Here is a 10,193-nt window from a genome sequence, read left to right as displayed (position 1 = left end):
TTTCTCTAAAAGTTTCATTTTCTTTCATTTCTATTGTTTTTTCATCTATTTTCCTCATAAATTAGTGAGCTTTTTTTAAAAATTTTTTTTTTTCATTTTCTTTCCTATTTCTTGTTTTTCCATTTATTTTCCTAATAAATTAGAAAACTTTTTAGAATTTAAAAAAAAAAAAGAAAAAAGAAAAAAGCTTTCCATTTTCATTAAAAAAAAGTGTTCAAATTTTGTTCTAAAATTGTTCTCTTCTATTGAAGTAGGTCTCACTCTAATGGCCCTACTCAACTGAAACAGAGTATTATGGAGAAAACAAAGACCTGTCTTTCCAAATTATTTCTTCAATCCCCAAAATCAAATAATTTTAAATATATATATATATATATATATACATAACAGCCTTTCTTCTTCCTTTATTAGTAGCTCACTTCAGCAAATTTGAGATCTATTTCTTGTCTGTCTAAACACCCTTTGACCTCAAATTTGTTCTGTCAACTTTCATGGGAAAGTCCCCCTCAACTTCTGGATTCAGTTTCCCTTTAATAATTTAAACCCCCCCCCCCATTTCACAGATCTCTCTTCCCAATACTACATATTCACTCTTTTCTTCTCTTTTAATGGCTATATCTTCTTCCAACTGAAAATATTTCCCTTTTTCTCATCTGGGTGTTCTTCCTTTTCTTCTCTGTTTTCCCTTCCATTTCATACCCAGATGGCTCCCAGCTCTGTTGTTGTCACAATTGAGAAGCATAATAGCTTCCCTTTAGTGGAAATCAATGGCTCTGAATCTTTGTTACTTCCTGAAAAGCAAAAGGCTGCTAGTCCTAAGCAACTCACATGGGTTCTTCTTCTTAAAGCTCATAGAGCTCTGTTTTTCTTCTCATGGTTAGCTATGACTGTGAAGGCTGTTTTTGCTTCTGTTAAGAAACGCATTGCACATGCGGGTCTTAATGAAAATGATTCTAAAAACCGTGGGAAGTTGTATAGATTCATCAAGGGGTTTCTTGTTTTTTCTATTGTGGGTTTGATTTTTGAAGTTGTTGCGCATTTCAAGAAGTGGAATCTAGGAATGATTCAGCCATTGGAGGCTGAAGTTCATGGGATTCTTCAGTGGTTTTATGTTTCTTGGCTTGCGTTTCGTATTGATTACATTGCTCCATTGGTATTAATGCTTTCGAAATTCTGCGTTGTTTTGTTCTTGATTCAATCTCTCGATCGTCTTGTTCTCTGTTTTGGGTGCTTTTGGATTAAGTACAAGAAAATCAAACCCATGATTCAAGATGATGCTTATGATTTGGAAGATGCTTCAACTTTTCCTATGGTTCTTGTTCAAATCCCAATGTGTAATGAGAGAGAGGTAAGGTCTTAGAATTTCCTTCAGGTGTTTTATTTTATTCCTCAATCAGTCTCCAACTTGATCTGATCTATTTTCATTTGTTAACACCATTGAATAGGTCTATGCACAATCAATCGCTGCTGCTTGTGAGCTTGATTGGCCAAGGAATCGGATTTTGATTCAAGTTCTTGATGATTCAGACGATGGAAATCTCCAGCGTTTGATCAAAGAAGAAGTTCTGTCATGGAATGAAAAGGGTGTTAACATTGTTTATAGACATAGATTGATTCGAACTGGATACAAAGCTGGGAATCTCAAGTCCGCCATGGCTTGTGATTATGTTAAAGATTATGAGTTTGTAGCTATTTTAGATGCAGATTTCCAGCCCAATCCAGATTTCCTTAAACTATGTATCCCTCATTTCAAGGTACTGATGAAGTTTTTAATCAATGGAAGTTTTTATTTTCAACAACCAGAAATGGAAATTTACTGTTTTTTTAAACATTTCTACAGGGAAATCCTGAGCTGGGTCTTGTTCAAGCTCGTTGGGCGTTTGTTAACAAGGAAGAAAACTTACTAACAAGACTCCAAAACATCAACTTGTGCTTCCACTTTGAAGTGGAGCAGCAAGTTAATGGAGTTTTCCTGAATTTCTTTGGATTCAATGGAACCGCAGGCGTTTGGAGAACGAAAGCACTTGAAGAATCCGGTGGCTGGCTCGAGCGAACAACCGTGGAAGATATGGATATTGCTGTTCGAGCTCACTTGAAGGGATGGAAATTCATCTTCCTCAATGATGTTAAAGTGCTTTGTGAATTGCCTGAATCATATGAAGCTTATAAGAAACAGCAACACCGTTGGCATTCTGGTCCAATGCAGCTCTTCAGATTATGCCTTCCTTCTATCATTACTTCAAAGGTATACTTTCAAACATTACTATTTCATACAACCGACTCACACGTCGAGGTTAAAATTCCGATTAATCATTTGGATTTGAATGAATGTTTTACATGCAGATATCAATATGGAAGAAGACCAACTTGATATTTCTGTTCTTTCTGTTGAGAAAACTCATACTTCCATTTTACTCATTCACTTTGTTTTGCATCATACTTCCATTAACAATGTTTATTCCAGAAGCAGAATTGCCTCTTTGGGTAATCTGCTACATCCCAGTTTTCATGTCCTTCCTAAACATTCTTCCATCCCCAAAATCCTTCCCCTTCTTGATCCCATATCTCTTGTTTGAAAACACGATGTCCGTCACAAAGTTCAATGCCATGGTTTCGGGGCTATTCCAGCTTGGAAGTTCATACGAATGGGTAGTGACGAAAAAGACAGGACGATCATCGGAATCCGACTTCTTAGCATTGGCAGAACGAGAGTCGAAAACATCAAACGATGAGAAGATTTTAAGGAGACATTCAGAGTCGGGGCTTGAGTTGTTGAGTAAAATGAACCAAGAAGAGATAAAGCAAAAAGTGGCTTCAAAGAAGAAGAGAAACAAGGTGTATAGAAAAGAACTTGCTCTTGCTTTTCTATTGCTCACTGCATCAGCTAGAAGCTTGCTGTCAGAACATGGAGTTCATTTCTATTTCTTGCTTTTTCAAGGTTTGTCATTCCTGGTGGTGGGTTTGGACTTGATTGGTGAACAAATGAACTGAAAATGTTTTGGAGAGTGGATTTCATAAGTTCTTTTTTCTTTTCTTTTCTCTTTTTTTGGTGTTTTTTAGGCCCTTCAAAGATTGGGCACAAAATGGATTAAAAATGATAGATTTTGAAAAGAGATAAAAAAAGAAAAAGAAAAAAAAGGGTATTTGGTGTTTGAAAATTGGTAGATAAAGATTTTTAGATTTTTTATTTTTGTTCTTCTTCAGTAAATTTGTACAATGATAAATTATAGTATTGTTAGTATATGAGTTTCTTCAAACACAAAATAATGGCAATTCTGAGTATAAGAGATAAGTTATTTTAATATTGCTGTTTTTGTTTCTTTTTTTATTTTATTTTGGAAAAAGAAAAAAAGAGAAGAAGAATATACTTTTGGTCTCTTTCCAAATTCCAATTCCTTCCTCTATTTCTATGAGTTAAAATAGTTAAAATAGTTAAAATATTTATAATCCCTAGGTTAAAATAGTTTTTCTAGATGCAAACTACTCTAGACGAGTTGATGAGAATAGGAAATAATAACATTGTAACGAACAGATATACGATCGTTAATGTTGACATCTAGTTATTCTAATCTATATGAATTAGTTATTATTTTTAAGTCAATTAATCACAAATAAAATTGCAAAATCTTTAATTTGCATTTACTTCTCTTAAAATGAAACTATGCTTGTAGACCCATTTGATTCGAATGTAAAAATTAAACTAAATTTCATATTATTCGTTACATCTATTATCAAAATTTGTTAAATGAATGTATTATACACTTTTTTATCATTATTTTTTTTTTCTAAAAAAATTTATACCAGTGATATCTCAATTATAATTTCAAACTAACAATTGTATCAATTAAAATTCTAAACTTTGATATTTAAATTTAAACTCTTTTATTCGTTTTTTCTTTTTGAAACATTGAATGCATGGTTCTATCATGCCTATAATAACTCAAATTAATATAAAATTAAACAATAACGTTGGTTTGGAACATTTTTAAAATTAGCAAAATAAATTAAAATATTTACAACCTATAACAAAATTTTGGATTTTATCAATGATACAAACTGATAAATTTTTATCACTGTCTATCAATACTACTTATAGAAGTATATCGGTGTATATATCAATGTTTATTAGGGATAAAATATGAAACTTTGCTATATGTATGGTAAATATTTTGCCAAAATTTTTATTTTTGATAATTTTTTTTTTAAGAAAAACAATTAAAAGAGGAAATGTTGGAACAAAATGTGTGGTATAAATTTTCATTTTTATTCCATTTTTTTATCTACTTATTTAGTAACACCTTTTTTTCTTCTTTCTTGCTACTTTTGACAAAAGTTTGAGAGGGAGATTGAATCATTTTGTTCTAAATAAAATGTGAGAATAGTTCTAAGGTCTCCCTCATGGCTTGTGAATATGTTATAGAGTAAATAAAAATTTAACTTACATAAACTAATACACTTATTAATCTAAACATAAACAAATGATTGATTAAAAAAATTTAAAAAGTAATATAAACTAAAGTGAGCCAAGTTCAACAATGCTCGGGTTAACCGAGTTAATCTTACTTAATAGAAGTTTTCAAATTCCACCAAAAACAAAAAAAAATATATACATTTTATGACATATTGAGTGAATAATTGACTTATGTCTATCATAACCACAACCTTGTTGTGTGTTAGGAATGGCTATATGTTCAAGTAGATGGCAATTTCAATGATGAATTTCATTTTTGTAGTCAAATTTTGTGAGGGGTGGATCATTAATCGTGCTTGAATATAGGTGATTAGGACAAAAATTGAAAAAAGAAAAGGGAGCCGGTAATCCAGCGCTCTTTCCGTTATCAATATCTTATTGGGAAGGAAGATGCAATTTGGCGCTTACTCGGCTTTGGGTTTTCGATTATTCTGTATAAGCGCCAAAATTTGTTCTTGTTAGTTGCAGATTTTTCATAAGGCTTCAACTTTCCTCTCTCTCCCTGATTTAGGTTCGTGACTTCCTACCATTTCTATGTAATTGCGGGATTTCTTCTTATGTTGGTATCTGACAAGCACTAAGACAGCAAAAATTTGTATTCTTTATCGAATGGAATTCTGGGTCTGCATGTAGTACTCTCTTACTCGAGTTGTGCGACACAACTTGGTTTCTTTATTCATTGCTGAAACACCCAATGAGTGGTTGAATTACGATGCGGAGTTCATTGCCCATAAGATGTTTGCTGATATGTCTAAGTGAACTATTTATTGCTTCTCAAGCCTCTTGAGCTTTGTTTAACTACCCATGTTTTTTTCTTTTGGTGGTAAATGTTTTTTTTCAGTTGATACCATATAAAAGAAACGGATAATGTCGTGGGCTATGTCAACTTTAGTTCCCTTTGAAGCTCCTCCTGTTTATGTTGTTGCTACTGCTTCTAGTCCATTGTTGGGTTGCACCATCAACTGCTTAGATGTAGTTGGTCCTAGAAGAACAGAACTCCAGTTATCTCTTTCAAAAAAGTGGTTAAGGGTGAGAACTTTTGTCACAAAGTCAAACCAAGTGTCTTTTTCGCAATCACGTCAAGAAACTTGGGAAGATCCTGATGATGGAAGCGGCAGTGAGTCTGATGAAGAAGATGATTATGATCTGGATTTTGAAAGTGATTGGGAAGGAGAAGAAAATGTTCAGGCTGTCTCGATTATTGATCAGCCTGCTGCAAACAAGTATGAGGAGGATCTTCAGAAAGGTTTTTACTCGCTTCCATTGGATATATGTTTCTGTTTCATTCTTTCAATCTTTTTCGCTAAGAATATTGAAAAAGAAAAATACATATAATACGTACATAGTCTTTGATAGTTGAGGACAATTCTAAATTAATCTTTAAGTTTTGAGGTTTTTACTTCTATTTAAAATCTGTATGTGAGGCTCTTGGTCACGACAAGAAAGATTTGGGCCTATTGTGAGAGTGTCAGGCCATCTCTAGTTATGATTTTGTAAAGAGATTGAGTAGAAGCTCAGCACAGAGTAAATAAAATCTAAAGTACATATTGTGAAAGATACCATAAATTGCATAACAATATGTGCATCCAGAGAATATTTCAAAACATTTGTTGGTCACGTGCTTTCTTTCTTTTTGTTTATCTTGTAAAGACATCTGTGGATTGCTTGTTCTTGTCCTATGTCCATTTTACTTGCTGAAAATATACATTATTTTGCGAAGGAACAACCGAAGAAGTTTGATTCTAGAATAAAAGTGCATGCTACTACCAGTTTGTCAATTGACTTTCACCTCTCTTCTCTTGGATTGGACCGTGTCATTCTGATGTTAGCTAATTTTCCATTATGGGTGGGGTGCCCAATGATCCTTATTTGTTGTCTTTTAAATACACTTATCTAATATATTTCCCTTTGCTAGAACCTTCTAATTATCGAAGGATGCTTAATTATTGCAGAGGTTGAACAACTTTTGGAACCAGAAGAACGAGCAATTCTGGAACAGAATGCTACTCTGAATGTGGAAAAACTGTCAACTGTAATGCTGGAAATATTTAATCTTTGTTTGATAATGATTCCATTTTTTAAAAAAAATTTATGTTTGTTTTCCTCAAATTTTTACTATAAATTTTGCATTGCTTAAAAAAAGGCATTTGAGTTCTTAGTCAAAAGACCAAAAATAAAAACAAATTTTTGAAAACTATTTTTTCTTTTCAATTTTCAAAACTTTGCTTAGTTTTTAAATATATCGGTAGAAAATGGATAAAAAAATAGCTTACGAGTGAAAGTGAAATTAAATGGTTATCAAAATGGCCTTAAGATACGTTTTTTACTCTTCTTAACCTATCTTTTGTGTATTGAATTTCCTCTACACTTCTATCTAATGCTCAAAATCTGCTTGACCAAAAAATTAATTCTGGTTCCTTTCATATTCAGCCGAAATGGAATCCACTTCACACTTTCGCATTATCAGGACAGATTATTCCAATGGACAAACTACTTGACAGTGGATTCGACATTGACTCTGTTGACGAGGTGAATATTGTTAAGAAAAAAACTAGGATGCACCTAATCATTGGCTGATTGTTAATATCCAATTTTCATTGTTTGAAACCATAGTTTCTTTACATGAACTTTATAAGCCAAGGCTTCATGTGGTGAATCAGGATGGTTTTTCTGCTCTACATAAAGCAATTATAGGAAGAAAGGATGCTGTCATTGGTCATCTTCTCAGAAAAGGTGCAAGTCCTCATATCAAAGACAAAGTTAGTAGTTTATTCAGTTATACTGTTGCTTCTGTTTATTTCCTACGACTGCTTTCAGAAAATTCATGATTCTAAGTAATTGTCTTCTTGATAGAATGGTGCTACCCCACTTCATTATGCTGTTCAAGTTGGTGCAAAACAAATCGTGAAGCTGCTAATTAAATACAAAGTTGATGTCAATGTTGCAGATTCTGTAAGCTTTTGATTTCCTTTAGAAAACTACAAGAAGAAAAACAAAAAAGTCTGTTTGGTAACCATTTGGTTTTTGTTTTTTAGTGTTTGAAAATAAACCTATAAACCTTTACTTCCACCCCTAAATTTCTTGTTATATATTATTTACTATGCTTTAAGAAAACAAACCAAAATTTGAAAATGAAAAAAAAATAGTTTTTATTTTTGGAATTTGACTAAAGATAAAATCTATTGTACTTAAGAAAGATGCAAATCATTGTGAGAAAATTAGAGAAAACGACTTAATTTTCAAAAATTGAAAAAACAAAGAACAAAATGATTACCAAACAGATCAACACATTTAGTTTACTTTTCTTGGTACAAAGTGTTAATAACTAAATTGCCTTTTAACACTTATATAGGATGGATGGACGGCATTGCACATCGCCATCCAAGGTAGAAATCGAGATATAACAAAAATTTTGTTGGTGAATGGAGCAGATAGGAACAGAAGAAACAAGGTAAGTTTTCGTAATCGATTCGTTAATGCATGGTTTGAAACCATAACCATACACGACATGTTTCTTGTAGTTCACTATTAAAAGGTTCCTATTTTAAATAGTTCTGGATCAGTAGAATTGATACAATTATTGTATTTCAGGATGGAAAGACAGCCTTGGATTTGAGCTTGTGTTATGGGAAAAACTTCAAGTCGTACGATCTTTCCAAGTTGCTTAAAGTAGTGCCTCTTTATGGAGCCTTTTGATGTGTTAATTTGAAACATTATGCTTCCAGTTTTTCCTTCTTTTTTTTTTGTATTGAAACTTTGTATTTAAGTCTTTTGTATAAAGTGCATAACTTTCTTTCGTTTGCTGAAATGCCCCATGCAAAGCTATTATAATTCATTCTAAGAAGGGTATCTTATTTTCAAAGTAAAGAGTAAAAAATGATAACATTAGATGTGGAGATTTAATTTTAAAATTCATCTGATATCTTACAAACATCACAGAATAAAATATATATGAAATTTGGACTTAGTTTTGTGAACTTTTGAACCAACATTTTTGGTTCTTGAGATTGTTTTATAAGTCATGTGTATGGTCCTTAAAGTCCAAATGTGATTTCTAATTAATCCCCAGGATTTAAAATATAGTTTCTAGAAGGCTCAAGGTAGAATTTGATTAGGTTACTGAGGTTTGAAGTTGATACTTATTTGGTTTTTTTTTTTCTTTTGATAAAGTATTTGTTAGGTCATTGTGAGGCCAAAAGAGATCTAAGCTTTGGAAAATTCCGTGGATACTATCTCTCATTCATTGCTTGACATGAAGAAAACATTTAAAAAGTGTAGACTCTGTAGAATAATGATATATAGTCTATTATTGTCTATTATTGTATCAAATGTTGAATGAAAGTAGTATGAAGTATAATAATACTTGAAAATCTCCCTCTTCACTATTGTCTGTATGTTGCTGCAGATCATATCATTCATTCCTCGAATTCAAATGAGTCTGATTTGGAACAAAGGGTTCCTATTGTTCTAATATGGTTCTTCAAACAACAACGATGTGCCGGCTAAAGAAAGGGAGAGATTAGAAGAAAGAATAAAGAGAGAGAAGGTAACCATGTCAATTATTTAATTAGTAAAGTTGTTACGACATCCATTAAGGCAATTAACGATGAATTAAAGTTAAGAACCCTTCCGGGTTGTTTTTCAAATTACAAGCAAAGTTTCCACTTTGAAATATCTAGAATCAAGTATAGTCAATCTAAAAAAATATATAAAATCGTTCAAAAATTTGGGACAAATATTTAAATCTCCATCATTTTTGTTAATAACATAATTACGTAGCTAGTTGAGACGTGTTAGAGCTATAAGAACATTTTAAAGTATATTCACACATTTATTTGTAAGCATATAACTAGAGGAACCTATGGCCTGAAAACTCATTGTTATTATCACCTGGCCTGCAAAGCATGAAGCCATGAAGAAAGCTGAATCAGCCTCCAATTGTCTCCTATATGCCGTTCTCTACACCAAAATTCATATCCATCTGAAAAAGTAACAAACAATTTTTGCTTCATATTTTGACACTTCCAATGAAAAAGTTCTCTCCCAAATTATCCTTTTTTTCTCTCTATAAATTTCCCACCATTAGAACATCCTTTCCTCAGTCTGAACATAAAGAAGAAGAAGAAAGAAAGAAAGGAACATGGATCTTCGGAAATGTTTGGGTATGGTTCTCATTTGGGTTGCTTGCTTGCTTGTTTCCATGGCTACAGAAGCAGAAGCTCAGAGCTATGGCAGCTCTGATGCACCTGAGGCCTTACATTCCCACTCAATGCTCTTCAAGTTTCTTGGTCTTCTTGTTTCTTTTCTTGTCCTCAAAGAGATTGTTTGAGTTCTCTGATGGATAATGATCTGCCTGTCATTCTGTACTGCAATGTTGAATTTCTTGTTGTTTCTACTTTGTCTGTCTTTGAAGTTCCTGTTTCATCATGAGAGTTGTTGTATTGACAGTGTTTGAATCAGCTGATGATATTGAAGTTATTTCCATATGTTTTACTGTGTTGGGTTGAGATTGAATCTTAAAATATGCAGTGCATAGTATGTATGGATGTTTACTCTCTTCATAATCCCTCAAATCAAATTTCATCCCTGAGGTACTTTAGTATCTCGCTATTCTCTCTTGGGTTGAGCTTGGGCCAATCATTAGGCTCACAGACTGAGCTAGTTGCATCCTCGTGCTATATGGATCAACTTGTTGTTCTAATTTGGACAACCTCGAATCTAC

General features: G+C 32.6%; 2 protein-coding genes across 4 annotated transcripts; both read left to right on the top strand.

Moving 5' to 3' along the window:
• The first annotated feature begins 404 nt into the window (after positions 1 to 404).
• Positions 405 to 3,302, top strand: LOC101208151 (xyloglucan glycosyltransferase 4). Its single transcript, XM_004142300.3, has 4 exons — positions 405 to 1,348; positions 1,446 to 1,754; positions 1,841 to 2,245; positions 2,344 to 3,302. The coding sequence occupies exons 1-4, from the start codon at positions 704 to 706 to the stop codon at positions 2,989 to 2,991; spliced, it is 2,007 nt and encodes a 668-aa protein (XP_004142348.1). The 5' UTR covers positions 405 to 703; the 3' UTR covers positions 2,992 to 3,302.
• Positions 3,303 to 4,623: 1,321 nt separating this feature from the next.
• Positions 4,624 to 10,009, top strand: LOC101208395 (ankyrin repeat domain-containing protein EMB506, chloroplastic). 3 transcript variants are annotated; one of them, XR_004216833.1, is made up of 10 exons: positions 4,624 to 4,982; positions 5,313 to 5,717; positions 6,424 to 6,503; positions 6,902 to 7,000; positions 7,132 to 7,230; positions 7,325 to 7,423; positions 7,824 to 7,922; positions 8,063 to 8,140; positions 8,877 to 9,017; positions 9,682 to 10,009. XR_004216833.1 is itself a non-coding variant. In XM_004142301.3 (9 exons), the coding sequence occupies exons 2-9, from the start codon at positions 5,339 to 5,341 to the stop codon at positions 8,940 to 8,942; spliced, it is 999 nt and encodes a 332-aa protein (XP_004142349.2). In that variant the 5' UTR covers positions 4,624 to 4,982; positions 5,313 to 5,338; the 3' UTR covers positions 8,943 to 10,009. The 3 variants fall into 3 exon arrangements, 1 of the variants encoding a protein (XP_004142349.2); XR_004216832.1 differs by having other exon boundaries at positions 9,375 to 10,009; XM_004142301.3 differs by having other exon boundaries at positions 8,877 to 10,009.
• The last annotated feature ends 184 nt before the right edge of the window (positions 10,010 to 10,193 follow it).

Source organism: Cucumis sativus, chromosome 5 (genome assembly GCF_000004075.3).
Source record: "Cucumis sativus cultivar 9930 chromosome 5, Cucumber_9930_V3, whole genome shotgun sequence".
NCBI classification, from domain to species: domain Eukaryota; kingdom Viridiplantae; phylum Streptophyta; class Magnoliopsida; order Cucurbitales; family Cucurbitaceae; genus Cucumis; species Cucumis sativus.
The sequence above is the reverse complement of the archived record's forward strand: the minus strand, read 5'-3'. Positions and strand labels throughout refer to the sequence as shown.

Bases quoted from the DNA above. Each gene is read 5' to 3' on its own strand.
- LOC101208151 (XM_004142300.3), top strand. From the start codon at position 704: ATGGCTCCCAGCTCTGTTGTTGTCACAATTGAGAAGCATAATAGCTTC. The intron at 1,349-1,445 runs GTAAGGTCTTAG...ACCATTGAATAG, and splicing joins CAATGTGTAATGAGAGAGAG to GTCTATGCACAATCAATCGC. The intron at 1,755-1,840 runs GTACTGATGAAG...ACATTTCTACAG, and splicing joins TATGTATCCCTCATTTCAAG to GGAAATCCTGAGCTGGGTCT.
- LOC101208395 (XM_004142301.3), top strand. From the start codon at position 5,339: ATGTCGTGGGCTATGTCAACTTTAGTTCCCTTTGAAGCTCCTCCTGTT. The intron at 6,504-6,901 runs GTAATGCTGGAA...TTTCATATTCAG, and splicing joins ATGTGGAAAAACTGTCAACT to CCGAAATGGAATCCACTTCA. The intron at 8,141-8,876 runs GTAGTGCCTCTT...ATGTTGCTGCAG, and splicing joins ATCTTTCCAAGTTGCTTAAA to ATCATATCATTCATTCCTCG.